Below are 14416 nucleotides of genomic sequence, written 5' to 3'. Positions count from 1 at the left end.
ACCAAACCTTCTACTTAATTTAACCAAGGAAGCAAACCAGTAGCCTTGAATGGCACCTGTCGGATCCCGACAGTCATCACAATGAAGGTAGGAACGTGAAGAAAGATGTAATGTAGTGATGGCAATGCCAGCAGAATGACTAACAATCTTCTCCCCTCCTCCCCTAAACTAGTGCTAGACACTGCAGGACAAGAGGAGTTCAGTGCTATGCGGGAACAATACATGCGGACAGGGGACGGGTTCCTTATAGTTTATTCAGTCACGGACAAAGCCAGCTTTGAACACGTGGACAGGTTCCACCAACTGATTCTCCGAGTCAAAGACAGGTGAGTGCACTGGAGGGAAGAGCTCCCTTAACGCGAGCCCTTGCTGCTTTGGAGACACTATGATCCAGCGGGTAGAGCCCTGCACTGAGATTCATAAGACCTGGGTTCTAGTCCTAGCTCTGCCACTGGCCATGGGCAAGTCACTTCCCCACTCTATGCCTCAGTTTCCAGATCCATAAAATGGGATAAAGTCACTTAACCCCCCTTTGCCAAGTTCTTTGTGATCTATAGATGGAGAGCACTGAGAGCTAGGTGGAATTATTATTATTATTATTTTATTTATTATTATTATTTGAACAGCATCTCTGTGTACTTGCATTTAGGTGTTGGGAATGAATGGTTGATGGAAGATTTACATGGGGTGGATAGTTCAGTTGTCTAATATTTGTGAATGAAAGAGAAAAGGCAATAATAGAGTGCTAAACCAGTGGTAAGCCAATACTTCAGAAAGATCAAAGAGGCAGCTCACAGGGTCTTGTTAATAATTCACTCTTCTCCATCCTACCACATAAGTGTTTTCCATTTTCACTGTGTGGAGTGTGAATTTAGCTCATACATCCCTGCAGCTTTAAAGCACTTAATTTTTCCATTCCTAATTTTTTTTTAATCAAGGGAGCCCTCAAGAGAAGTTGCCAGAGGGAGTCAGTCCTTGTTGCTGGCTTTTTGGCTCTGAATAACTCCCCAAAAGGAGGGGTGGACTTATGAGAGGTTTACTGTTGGAATGCTTTTCCACTGAAGTGTCCAACACACAGCCCATAAGAGAGGGAAATGAAGGAAAAGCTACCCTTTTACTGCATTTAGATGAACATAAATAGCAATAGTTTCATTTACCTCCTAGATATAGAAGTGGGATTTTCTCTGTATCTACCATGTTCTCTTAAAACCCGAGCCTCAGCTTGGTCGACAATGAAGTCTTTGTAAGTTGAGAGGGAACAAGGCAGGGTTCTATAACCTGTTATGAATAGACATACGTTTTATCTAATTACATTCAATGAAAATGGGTCACCCTTTTGGTTTTGATATGAAACTTTCCTCTCTTCCCCCCCGCCCCTTCAGCCATGTTGTTAACTCAAACTCAACAGCTTTATTGTATGAGAACTGGGAAGTGTAATTGGCTAGGAAGAAAAATGTTCTCCTTTTCCAGCTCAACCTGAGTGAAGTGCATAGAATAAACAAATAGTTCAAATGATAAAAAGTAAAGTTAGCTGATTTAAAAGCTGGAATCATTTTAATTAGCCAACGCTCTTTTAGCAGCCTGGGTAAAGCGTTTTTCATCCTACATGGCACTGAATTCTGAACTGAGCTCGGTAGTTACTCCAGATTCATAGCAGTGTAACTGAGAACAGAATTGGACTGTGTTTTCATCTTAACAATCATGTCCCCCTTAAGCGTTTATTTTTGGAGATTTGTAATCCAAGAGGTTTCCTTCTTTGGACAAGTTGTTTAAAAGACAGTGCTTTTTTCAGTACATTTAACTGTTGTGTAGTCAATAGTTGCATTTGCCCTGTTCAACTAGCAATCATACAACTCACTACAGGGAACAATGTCCAGAGTTTTATTTCTGACGTAAACAAGGCAAATTACATACTGTCCAAATTTAGTCTGTTTCTACCACTGTGCTGCCAACCAGAGAAGAATGGATCATTGAAGAGAGCAAAGCATTTACCCCAGAATAGACATAGAATCAAGATCCATTATTGCTCAGACATTTAATTAAATCCATATTATCATCATTAATTGTAAGGGTAAATGGAAACTCAAAAACCTGTGTTCAGTGTATCAGAGGAAAGACGGAGTCCTTCTCTGTCTCAGTGGGGAAAAAAAAGACATAGAAACAGATGCCGCAAATTCATTTGAACTTAAAGTAACTCCAGTCAAAAGTTTTATACAAATAAGTAAGGCTTGCTACTTGTCATGGCCAATATTCTTGCAATGACAGAGCCATAAATATAGAAATCATAATTTTAGAAAGTAAAGGAAAAAATGCTGCGCACGATTTTTTTTTTCCAGGAAGAAATCGAGTTGAGGAAAATCGTTTTGCAGTAAAATAGTAAAAACCATTTCATCTTATTTAGCAGTTTCAAAATAGTTAAACCCTATTTAGTACTCCACTCCATTGGATGTACACAGGGCCTGGTGGGTAAAAATTCATGGGAGAGTCTTGCTCAGTAGAATACTAGCATTAATGACCAATCATGATTGTTTTAGGGGGCAGGACCTAAAAGACACATGGCCAGATCCTCAGTTGGCATAGTTCCATTGACTTCAGTGGATCTATGCTGATTTACACCAGGTCAGGATTTAGCCCAGTTTTTGTCATAGAAGCCATAGAAGTGTCTGTAGACTGTTACTTAGACTAGAGCAATTATTGTAAAGTTAGGCAGCTTTTGATACTTAAGGATAGTAGTTCATTCCCTTCTATTTTTAGAGGCAGGAGGCACTAGGTAATAGTATTGTTCCTGTAGTCCACCAGCTCCTGAATAGGGAATATTCCAAATAGGCCTTCAGCATATTTTTGGTACCTCGCAATAACTTTGTATCAAAACCAATTTGTTCTCAGCCACGAAAATATTCCCAGTATGATCCTTTGTCCCCCCCCCAAATAATGTTGCCATATGGACATCGCATCATTTCCCTCCAGCTCTCATTTGCAAGCATAGTTCTGAGACATGGCTTGAGTGAAACTAATCAGAAGCCATAATGAGAAACGTTGGAAATGTGCCCATTTTCTCTTGATCACAATGTCTACACTAATTTTCTGCCATGCGTATGGACCAATATTAGTTAAGTACTGAAGTTGTGTAACTGATAGGAATCTTGGATCATGGTGGAGCTTTTTCTTAAACTATAAGAAAACAGCAGCTTTGATCACTTACAGACACATCAGCTGTTTATGTGTACAACTTGTAATGTACTAACTACCAAGGAAAATATCTTGCCTAGGTAATGTATAAATAGTCCTGCTTTTGTGGTGATGTATGATTGCATGATCCTGCTTTTAATTATAACTAGGCTTGGCAGAATTTGATTTTATCTTTTATAATTTCAAAAGATAATACTGATGTTTATTTTTAAGCTTTTTTTTTTTTTAGATTATCAATTTTCACAATTCCATGAAGTTTTTGGTTTTAAGCATTTTTTCTTGTTATTAATTTTCAATTTTAACAGTTGCAGAAAAGTGGGGGGGGCTGATAATTATTTAATGACCGTAGACTTTGAGATTTAAAAGTTAACACAAATTGTCAATATCGCATATCAAAATGTACAAAGTAAATATTCTTAAATCAACAAATCATATCTGTTTTCACTATTCATTCACTAGTCCATTTGTTATATGTGTAATCCAAAAATCTAAATCCCTCGATTTTGGCTCTAATAAATTCTCAGGTGGCTTTTTTCCTTGATGATGATCAAAATATACGGAAAGTATTTTTCATCAGTTTGCATGTACAGGGAAATCTATGTTTACCAATATTTACCAATTTAAAAATCTAATCCTTCCGAGTCTAATTATAACTAATCTGCTAAATGACTACATGCTGCATCTTCCTTGCTGAAAATGCTAGATGGTGGTAGTCTTTGAAAAGGAAGCTTACGCTGAACACTTTACACTGAAAGTCTCTTCCTATTGCTTTCTTGCAGAGAGTCTTTTCCAATGATATTGGTGGCCAACAAAGTTGATCTAATGCATTTGCGGAAAATCACTCGGGAACAAGGAAGAGAAATGGCAACTAAACATAACGTAAGTTTGTGGGCGTTTCTTTGTCTGCATGTTGTTTTGGCAGTTGCACTGCTTTTAAGTTCCATTACAGGCATTCAGAATGGGATTCATTCTGCATTTGGAGTTTAATTGGATCACTTATCTTATAATTAAACACTTGCAATTACATTTTCAAATAAAAGGCACAGAAGGTAGCAGAGAGAGAGGTTACTTCCAATGGGGCCAGTTCTATACACCATACTATAGCAGAGTTTGATGATAAGAAAGTCATTAGAGAGATAAGGTGGGTGAGGTAATATCTTTTATTGGACCAATTACTGTTGGTGAGAGAGACAAGCTCTTCAGGTCTGGAAAAGGGGGAAAAAACACACACGCTTCTCAAAAGCTGGTCTCTCACGGGCAGAAGTTAGTACAATAAAAGATATTACCTCACCCACCCACCTGACGTCTCTAATATCTTGGGACCCGCATGGCTACAGCTACACTGCACACATGATCATAAAGTCATGTAATGCAAGTTATTTGCAGGTGGGTGAAATGTGCGTGTAAAATGGGCAGAATGCACTCCAAATAAAAAGGCAGAGAAGGTAGTTAGAGATACACAGGGCTTGATTCTGATCTCAGATGGTTGTCAACCAGGAGTAAGTCCATTAATGATAATGGAATTACATGAGTGTAAAACCCATATAAATCAGACCCAATATCTCAGTTACCTGTTATCCTTACTGCAGTTTGGCTCCAGAAATGGCTCCCAAGTAAGATTATAATCACCATTATTCTAGGTTAATCACTTCAAATGCCCACAGTCATGGAAAAGACTTAATGGAACTTGCCACACCCCAATGGACGTTTAAAGATAACATAATGTGAATTATTCAGGGTATATTTATTCCCACCCCTGTGAAGAAGCTTTTGTGGAAGAGCAGAGAGCCAGTCAACCTACACAAGAACAGAACACACAGCTCCTGTGTTGTGCTCCGTTTCAGTGGTGTGGAAGGTGCTGTATGTGCAAATGCAGAATTTTCACATTCAGTATCAGAAGCTAAGGTTACAAATATGGCTCTTTGCTAGGTGTGTACGCTACAAGTGACCACAAAAGTCCATTTGGCTGCCAATAGAAAATGAACTTCTCTCTCAGCTGAACAGAAGGTTTTCTAAGCCTGAAAGGTAACTCTCTAGAAATCCTCATTCAAGGACCTTAAAATGCAGTGTAGCAAGGAAGTAATCTTTGGCAGGTGTTAGTTTTTCAGCAATCTCCAACAAACTTCTGGCAGGCATGGTAAAGTTTTTGTTTGTTTGTTTGTGTGGTCTTCATGTCCTCAAGTACGTCTCAGGGAAAAAGAACATCTCTCCTAATAAACTCTGCAATTACTTCCCCCCCCCCCCAAAAAAAATCTCTAGAACTTGATGCTTCCAGCTGTTTTTTGTATGTTGCACATTTTATAGGATGGGGTGATCTTTTGTAGTGTTTTTGTGTCCTTTCTGCCAATTAACCTTGATATCATGGCAACATTTCACTACCTGCCTTTCTCCTGGCAGTTTCATTTGAATATAACTTTCATTTTGTGCCCCAAATTCCAGTGTAGCACAGCTGTACATTGTTACACAGAGGCTGCATTCCACCCTTTGCTCATTTCAGTGGTGAGTGAAGTGATCTCTATATGTAAGGTGAAATCTTGACTCCATTAAAATCAGTGGCAAAGCTCCCATTGACTTCAATGGGGCAAGGAATTCCGTGGTTGAGAACACCCTTATTAAACAGTTTGTTGTTCTAAGAGACTATCTGAATTCCGTGGTTGAGAACACCCTTATTAAACAGTTTGTTATTCTAAGAGACTATCTGAAAGTGTCTCCAAATATATTCAGTACAGTCCTTCTGCGTTAGTCATTCTAGGAGAGCCCTCTGTTTTCCATGTAGTCCTTTGGGTTGTCACTTGAGATAGGTTCATTGTCCACATGTAAGATGTTATTAGTATTTATTATGTTGGGCTTTTGTCTTTCAGATCCCGTACATAGAAACTAGTGCGAAGGACCCACCTCTGAATGTTGATAAAGCCTTCCATGATCTTGTTAGAGTAATCAGGTGAGCCATAAAACACTTTACTCAGCCATCTATTAACCTCCATTGTCAGGAGGCTCATGAATCATTATAACACGTGGAACCAAGAGCCTGATCTTCTATTCTTTATTAGGGTTGCTTGTTCCATAACTGCACACAACTATCAAAATGTGTCAAGTATCAGAGGGGTAGCTGTGTTAGCCTGGATCTGTAAAAAGCGACAAAGAGTCACACATGGGCATTCACCCACGAAAGCTTATGCTCCAATACTTCTGTTGTCTATAAGGTGCCACAGGACTCTTTGTCGCTATCAAAATGTAGTTCTTTTAAGGTATAAAATCTTCATCGTCAGTGCTAAACATTTTGAGATCTAACTGCATATAAAAAAATTAAAATCTAGTGGATTCACCTACAATACATCCAGACACTACATTAGTGATCGATAACAACATGTTGTATTGGCATATGAAAACTGTGGGCCAGATCCTCCGCTAATGTAAATCAGCATAACTCCATTGAAGTCCATGGAGTTATACCAATTGACACTATGTATCTGGTGTAATATTGTATTCCTGAAAGTCAGACGGAACACCAGAGCAAAAATCAGAAAATAAAATTTTAAAACAGTATATCTACATGTATAACCTTCTCCTGCAGATACTCACAGACACACTGTCCATTTCCCCTACCCAATCTTCCACATACATCATGGGTCACATCCAGACATCCTTAACTCTGACCTCTGTTTTGATGCCAGTAATCTTTTGAGTGTGGCTCACACCTGTCTTTGAAATTTTGCTCATGGTTCTCCCAGGTATCCTTCTTGTTTTAAGGCTTGGAATCATCTGATTTCCATAACTCCACTACATGTTTCACCCAGTTTAAGATGTGACTTCCAACACAGAGAGTTTTAATTTTGAAGTAATATAAAGTAGAACCCCATTTAACCAAAGTTTAACAGCAGGAGTCCCAGCCTCCAGGGCTGACAGCCAGAGCCCTGCCACCCATTCTCCGGTTTATCTGGATTTTCGGTTATCTGCCCCTCCCAGTTAGATTAGATAACCAGGGTCCCATTGTGTTTAATACATAGCATTGCTTATAGGGCAGTACTCCAAAGTACTTTAGACAGTGGCGTGAATAATATTACAGTAGAACCTCAAAGATATGAACTCCAGAGTTACAGACTGACTGGTCTGCAAGCAGCATTTAGTCCTGTATATGACCTAATCCACTGGAATCTGACACGCACATTTGTGTATATCATTGGTTTCAGTTGACCTCATGAGGGCTGTAATATAAAAATACAGGGTGTGTGTGTGTATATATATGTATGTATATATATATATATATATATATAATATATATGTGTGTGTATATATATATAATAAAAAAAATCCCCATCACTGAAATGCAGCCACCTTTTGTTGTGGCAGGGGGCTTTGGGGTGTTTTGTTTCTGTTTGGCAGCACACATGCATGTCACACAGCAGCTTTTTAAGTAGGGGAGGTGAGTAACCCAACTGAAACTCCAGGATGAAGTTTCATTAGGTAGAATTTAATCACAAACAGACAAAAACACTAGGGTTTTGGTAAGAATGCACCTACTCTGAGATAAGTGCAGGGGGACCTTCAACTGTCATGAGTGGCTAAGGCCCCCATTTCACTTATAGTCCAAAACACGATACAGATAACAGCATCTGGCATTTGCTGAGCAAAATTATTGTAGAGGCAGATAAACTATTGTACTGTACAGAAGAGTCTTATAGCTGTTTCCACCCTGCTTTTGTTTGCTGACTTCCTGAATCAGTGCAACTCTGTGAAATGAGGATGGCACTGTTTGGATTTCCATTACACTATCATTTTGATTACAATGTCTGGTGGTTTTCTTGTGGCCAAAACTTGAAGGAATTGGCTATTTTCTATTCTGAAGGTAACATTTCACTTTTTCTACCCACTAAGTAGGGAAATGTAACCCAATTTGTATGAGAAACAATGAGATCTACTGGACAAGCCATGGCTCTTCCATCTTGGAGAGCAGGGTTTTGTTTCCAGTCTTGTCACAAACTTCATCTGTGGCCTTCGGCAAATCAGTTTCACTCTGGGTGAAATCCTGGGCAAAATTCCATTAATATCAGCAGAGTCAGGATTTCACCCCTATTCTTCAGTTGCTCAATCTGGAATATGGACCTTTTGTATGTTTTCCACCTCCAACACTGATAACTTCTGTAAAATATTTGGTTTCTGTCTTCTTTTTATGACACCAATTGTGCCACCTGCAGAATCTTTAAAGGCCTTAAGTTTGAGTGTTTGTTTTTTTTTTTTCCCATGTCAGTGACCTGTATTTGTGCAGACAGTTTTCTTCTATAATCATAGGACTGGAAGGGATCTTGAGAGGTCATCTAGTTCACTCTCCTGCACTCAAGGCAGAACTAAGTATTGTGTAGACATTTTCCTAACAGGTGTTTGTCCAACCTCACCTGCCCTTGCTGCAGTTTAAGTCCATTGCTTCTTGTCCTGTCCTCAGAGGTTTAGAACAATTCTTCCCCTTCCTCCTTGTAATAACTTTTTATGTACTTGAAAACTGTTATCATCTCCCCTCTCAGTCTACTCTTCTCCAGATTAAATAAACCAGTTTTTTCAATTTTCCCCCATAGGTCATATTTTCCAGACTTTTAATCATGTTTGTTGCTCTTCTCTGGACCTTCTCCAATTTGTCCACATCCTTCCTGAAAAGTGGTGCCCAAAACTGGACACAATACTCCAGCTGAGACCTAATCAGTGTGGAGTAGAGCAGAAAAATTCCTTCTCGTGTCTTGCCTACCATACTCCTGCTAATACATCCGAGAATGATGTTGGCTGTTTTTGCAATAGTGTTACATGTTGACATATATTTAGCTTGTGATCCACTATAACCTCCAGATCCCTTTCCGCAGTACTCCTTTCTAGGCAGTCATTTCCCATTTTGTATCCGTACAACTTAGTTCCTTCCTAAGTGGAGTACTTCATGTTTGTCCTTTATTGAATTTCATCCTGTTTAGTTCAGATCCTTTCACTAGTTTTTCCAGACAATTTTGAATTTTAATCCTATCCTCCAAAGCACTTGCAACCCCTTCCGGCTTGTTATCATACAAAAACTTTATAAGAGTACACTCTATGCCATCCTCTAAATCATTGATGAAGATATTGAACAGAACTGGACCCAGAACTGATCCCTCTAGGACCCCACTTAATATGCCCTTCCAGGTTGATTGCGAACCATTGATAGCTACTCACTGGTAACAGTTTTCCAATGAGTTATGCACCCACATTGTAGTAGCTCCATCTAGGTTGTATTTCCATAGTTTGTTTATGAGAAGGTCATGCAAGACAGAATCAAAAGCCTTACTAAAGTCAAGTTATACCATATCAACCTCTTCTACCCCCTAACCATAAGGCTTGTTACCCTGTCAAAGAAACCTATTAGGTTAATAACTAATGCTATCAGGTGACGCTATAGTTTTTTCCATATGAGGTGGAAGAATTGGCTTCCCCAGCAATTAAACTTGTTAGGCATTTATGCACAGGTGCCTCTCAGTTAGTGTTTATCTTACCACAGCTTCAAGTCAGCATCCATCAAAAGCAGATGGTGCTACCCACTCTTCCAAAATCCTGTCAAGCTGGCAGACGGAGGGTGTGGGTGGATAATTATTGGAGGGTTACAGACATAAGTTGGCAATGTCCCTGGATGTTTCTGAACTATTCTGTACCTTGTAATTAGTGGGCTAGGCATTAGTATTTATTACATTTGAGCTTTTATCACTATCCAATGCTATCCTGAAAAATCACTGCAAAATAATTGGTATGGTGGGTCTCCCTATATATTGTTTCTCAGTGACTCCAGGTCAAATGTTCTCAGTTAACAAGTTAAATTTGAAAATGTATATTCTGTATGTGCCAGGCCTCAAAATGGACCCCAGAGCCTTACAGTCAAGTTAGGGTTCTTTCCTTCGTGTGCATCAGTAGTTGTTATAAAGGTTCCACCAGCCAAATTAGACACCTGTTCAGTCTTGCTGCCTTCAGTATAAAAAAAAAAAATTTGTGCATTCATTCAATTAAAGAATAGAAATGATGCCACATGACTTAGCTGGCCAATTGAAACTAACTACATTTTGCTGAACTGTTTTGAGAAGACTGTTGAAAGACTATCAAGGATTAGCCACAATCAAAAATAGGATAAAATCATCTGTTAAACTTTTTTTATTGCAAATTGTTAGCTCAGCTGTAGTCAGGAAAATGTCATTTAAAACTTCCTAATGCTCTGCACCTATCTCCAAATTGCTTCACGAACATAAGAGGCTAGCTCTTGACAGGACCTGGGGCATGAGTCATACTCTGGATACCGTGGCAACTGTCAGCCGATGGTTGTGCTCCTTCTGAGTAGAGCTGCATTTGGTTGATTCCCAATTTTTCTTCCAAGTGCTGGAATTGGCTGGAAGGAGCCTGGGGCAATCTGTATAGTTGGTGGTACCAGCAGCTAACTGGTAGGTAGATCTATCAGGATCTTCCTGATCTGCCCTCTGTTCTGCTGTAAATTCACCGTGGAGCATTCTTCCACTGTAACAGAGGGCAGAGGGTAATTCTCTGTCTCTGGGATCATTTTCCAGAAATCAGCTTTGTATAATGCTGCTAATGTTACTTTGCTTCCTAATAATACTTCTAAACAATAGATTTAGGTCTGGTCCGTTCTCTGAAGATTTACCTGTCTGGAAAGAACTCACTAAACATGTCTTTCAAAATTTTATCTCAATAGACTGTGGTTGAGGGTGAGGGGAAGAAGTCAAAGACCAATCACTTATCTTTAGCTATGCAGTACTGGCAACCCCAAGCATTCCAAAATCATGAATCAGGCTCCACACATCATAAGATCGGCTTAATATTTTTTGTGTGTGTGTTTGGTTTTTGAAGGAGTTTTTGCTTTCTAGCCTTTGAGCCCTTTAGGATCTCATTTTTATGCTTTTCTCTGCAACCATAAGAGCTAGTAGCATTTTTAAAAACAAATCAAAGCTAAGATTCTCATATAAGTAACAGGACTCCAGGAGCTGGGGCTTTGAGGGAGGGAAAACACCAAATATCTCAAGGCTCACGATCAAATCACAAGAGTTGGCAACACAGGCTGTGTTCCGTATCTGGTGTGGCTAGCTTGTCCTTTCTGTTTTAGCGCTTAGTATGTAACAAGCTGAGGAGATGGCGCAAGAAGTTCCCAAACACACAGATTTGATTTATTCCTGAGACTACGGTTCAGCCCTTTGTGAGTTGCCAAGGACACACAGCCAGTCTGTGCAATCAAACCCACTGACTCCTAGTCCTGCATTTAACTACGCGGCCTTCCTTTCTCCTATTTATTCTGCAACTCTGGACCAGATCTTCAGCTGGTGTAAACTGGTGTAAACTCCCATTAGTGTTAAGGGAAAACTATCTAGTGGTTGACAGAGCTATGTCCATTTATACCAGCTGAGAATCTGACCCTGTTTAGCAGTCAGTCCTCTTTCTAAATGATGTGACTCTGGATAGTGTGTAACCTAGAGAATTTGGGAGGGCCCTCAGTGACACAGAAATGTAAATCGAATGGAATTGTAGGAGCATTAAAGATATGCTCATCCAACACCCACAGAAGTTGCTGAATGAAGTGACTGAGAGCTGCAGTGGCATACAGCAGTGAGGGAATCCCAGCTGTGCTTTTCTGATTGCTTTGATTTCATGCTGCTTGGAGTGTCCTCCTAAGGGCTGGTGTCTGGTGATGACCCAGAGCACCTTCTCCTTCTGAACCACTCAGCACTTTAGATTGGAAAATGTTTTATTTATCAGCCCAGGGCAGAACCCATTTGAACAGCAGGTTTAAAAAAACCCAATGCTAATTGATTCCAAATCAATTCATTTGACTAGGGGGAAATTCCAGCCAGATGTAAATCTTTAACAGGCTTTCATTCTCCACCTGATTCTGTTTCTCTGTAGTCCCTTGCTCAGAACTCAGTTCCCCAGTGGTGGAGTAAGCTATAATGCAGCATGTCAGAACACTAGGGTAACCATATTTACCAGATGACGGGGGCCCAGCCTGCCATTAGGGGCAGAGGGAAGGGTTGTGTTTTAACCAGGACCCGGTATATTGCCTTCTCACTTCAGCCATTAAAACTCCCATTAGCATTAATATGTTGTGCATGCTCCTCTCCCCTACTCCTCGAACACTGGCTAACTACTCACATGGTAAATCATCTGGTGGGGGCAGGGTGAGTAGCGGTCACGCTCCCTCTAGCAGGAGTAAGAACAGCAAATCTCCTCGCAAATGTGGCTCTGCAATCCACTGCCATGGCAACATCACCCTAGCCCCCTTTTGTAACCTTTGCTGTAGCCACAATACTTCCCTTCCTTCTTCCTAGCAGCTGCTGCTGCAGAGGCTTCCCTTCCCCCATCCCAGATGGATGGTTGTTCTTCACTCCTAATTTCATTAACTTCAGCTCCTTGACGCTAATGGGGCAGCTGGCATTGATCTGGTGCATTATTACTATTCTTGAGTACCAGGAGGGCCTACCATGGGTTTGGAGCTGCTCATGCACCCAGGAGGACACTGTCCCTAACTCAAAGGACTAGCAATCTAAGAAACTGGCCAGAAACAAGGTGAGGGAGCCCTGGATAAATGCAGCGCCTGCTGGTCTGAGCCCAGGAAAAACAGTTTGTTCCTGAACAAACTCTCGCTCGCTCTCTCTGTATGGCAGCGTAAGTAGGAGCTGTGCCACGGTGCTGGCCCTTTTAACAGCACAGCTATTTAAATTCTCACTGACAGAGTTCTGTCCCTTTTGTTCGTTCGTTCTTTCTTTTGGCCCCATGTCTCCTTGTGCAGGAGGGAAGAGGAGAGGTTCACCTGTTGTAGGGGTCAGTGAGTGGGGTCTCTTCTGACTGATTCCTAGCGCTCTAGAGATCCTCGTCTATCTACCCGTAAGCCTAAACAGTAGGGATGGTTCACTAGGTTTGCTTCTTTCTTTCCTCCAAACAGGCAACAGATCCCAGAGAAAAGCCAGAAGAAGAAGAAGACCAAATGGAGAGGAGACAGAGCGACCGGCTCCCACAAACTGCAGTGTGTGATTTTGTGACCCAGGGGCTCTTGGCACCCCCGCCTGACCTAATGTGAACTAAAAAAGCACTAGCAAGACGCACTATACCACCTAACTGCACCGTAATGCTTCTAACAGTGGACCTTACACCGAGGAACTTGCTGGGGGGTTGGACTCACTGACATACTTGAGCGGTGGCCAAACTGCTAGAGCTTGGCCTGGTTTACGTGCGGTGCAGAGTGGATTGCAAGTGTGGAGAGGAGGAGGGAATATCCAGGACCAGGACTCTCAGAGGTCAACAATCCCCAGCTCCTTGGTGTTTGTTTTAAAAAGTGTGGGGGGGTGGATTTAAAGTGTTGGTTTTATCTGCAAACATTTCTCCATGTGACCCATTTCTAGCAGCCGTGAATGACCCTTTGTTTGGTACAGTCAGTCGAGTGTGTATGTGTGGGGGAAGGGAAAGGGCTTTTTGCTTGCTCAGTGAGCACTGAGTTGGAAAGAAACCCGGCTGGGGTTAGTTCCTTTTGCACTGAACTCTCTCTTAAACGGAGATGCCAAAACGCAACTTCACATGAGAGTGCATCGATTTGAAGAAAGAAAATGAATTCCAGCTGCTCTCCGCACTCCAGACCTTGTGTCAGACCCTGGAGGGCAGCCAGCTCACAGTCCATAAACTCCAGTGTCGAAAGAACGGGCGGGGGGTTACCCTCTGTGAGGAGGTTCTGTTTCTGTTTTGTATTTTGGGGGCATGTCTGATTCAAAAGGTATTTTGTTAACCTCAAAATATTTAAATTAAAGTAATTTACAAATGGAAGGAACGGCCTTGGGGGTTTTTAAGACAAACCTGTAATGACTTATGTAGAGGAACAGACATTAGGTGCTGCATTCCTCTTTCCAAGTGTATGTGAAGTAGCCCTTGGATTCCAAGTAGCTCTTGGAATCTCCCTTGCCTTTCCCTGCAAAACCAGTAACTGCACAATATGGAGATGGCTAATTGGTTTGTTCTCCCCATCCACGTTCTCAGTTCGGGAGGATTGGCTCCATCTCCTTATTCTTTTTTCCTTCCTGCTGCCTTTGACATCGTTTCGGAGTTTTGCTGTTGACTCAAGTGGGATTTGTCCCTTCATGACTTTAGTGAGCCATTGACAGTGTGGAGATGAAAGAGGTCGGACCCTCAGAGCAGGTGCAGGTATTCAAGCTGCCTTCCATCACCTCACAGAAGTGTT

The 14416-nt window shown here is 41.1% G+C and overlaps 1 protein-coding gene across 1 annotated transcript in view; it reads left to right on the top strand.

Moving 5' to 3' along the window:
• MRAS (muscle RAS oncogene homolog) overlaps positions 1 to 14004 on the top strand; it is a 60880-nt gene extending 46876 nt beyond the window's left edge. The window contains exons 3-6 of the mRNA XM_030580770.1: positions 173 to 326; positions 3969 to 4068; positions 6051 to 6130; positions 13133 to 14004. Of these exons, the coding sequence (XP_030436630.1) occupies positions 173 to 326; positions 3969 to 4068; positions 6051 to 6130; positions 13133 to 13229 (431 nt within the window). The 3' untranslated portion in view covers positions 13230 to 14004. The remainder of the gene's footprint in view (positions 1 to 172; positions 327 to 3968; positions 4069 to 6050; positions 6131 to 13132) is intronic.
• The last annotated feature ends 412 nt before the right edge of the window (positions 14005 to 14416 follow it).

The sequence above is a fragment of the Gopherus evgoodei genome, chromosome 11 (genome assembly GCF_007399415.2).
Source record: "Gopherus evgoodei ecotype Sinaloan lineage chromosome 11, rGopEvg1_v1.p, whole genome shotgun sequence".
Classification (NCBI taxonomy): Eukaryota; Metazoa; Chordata; order Testudines; family Testudinidae; genus Gopherus; species Gopherus evgoodei.
Note: the sequence above shows the minus strand (reverse complement) of the source record. Positions and strands in the feature narration are given on the sequence as shown.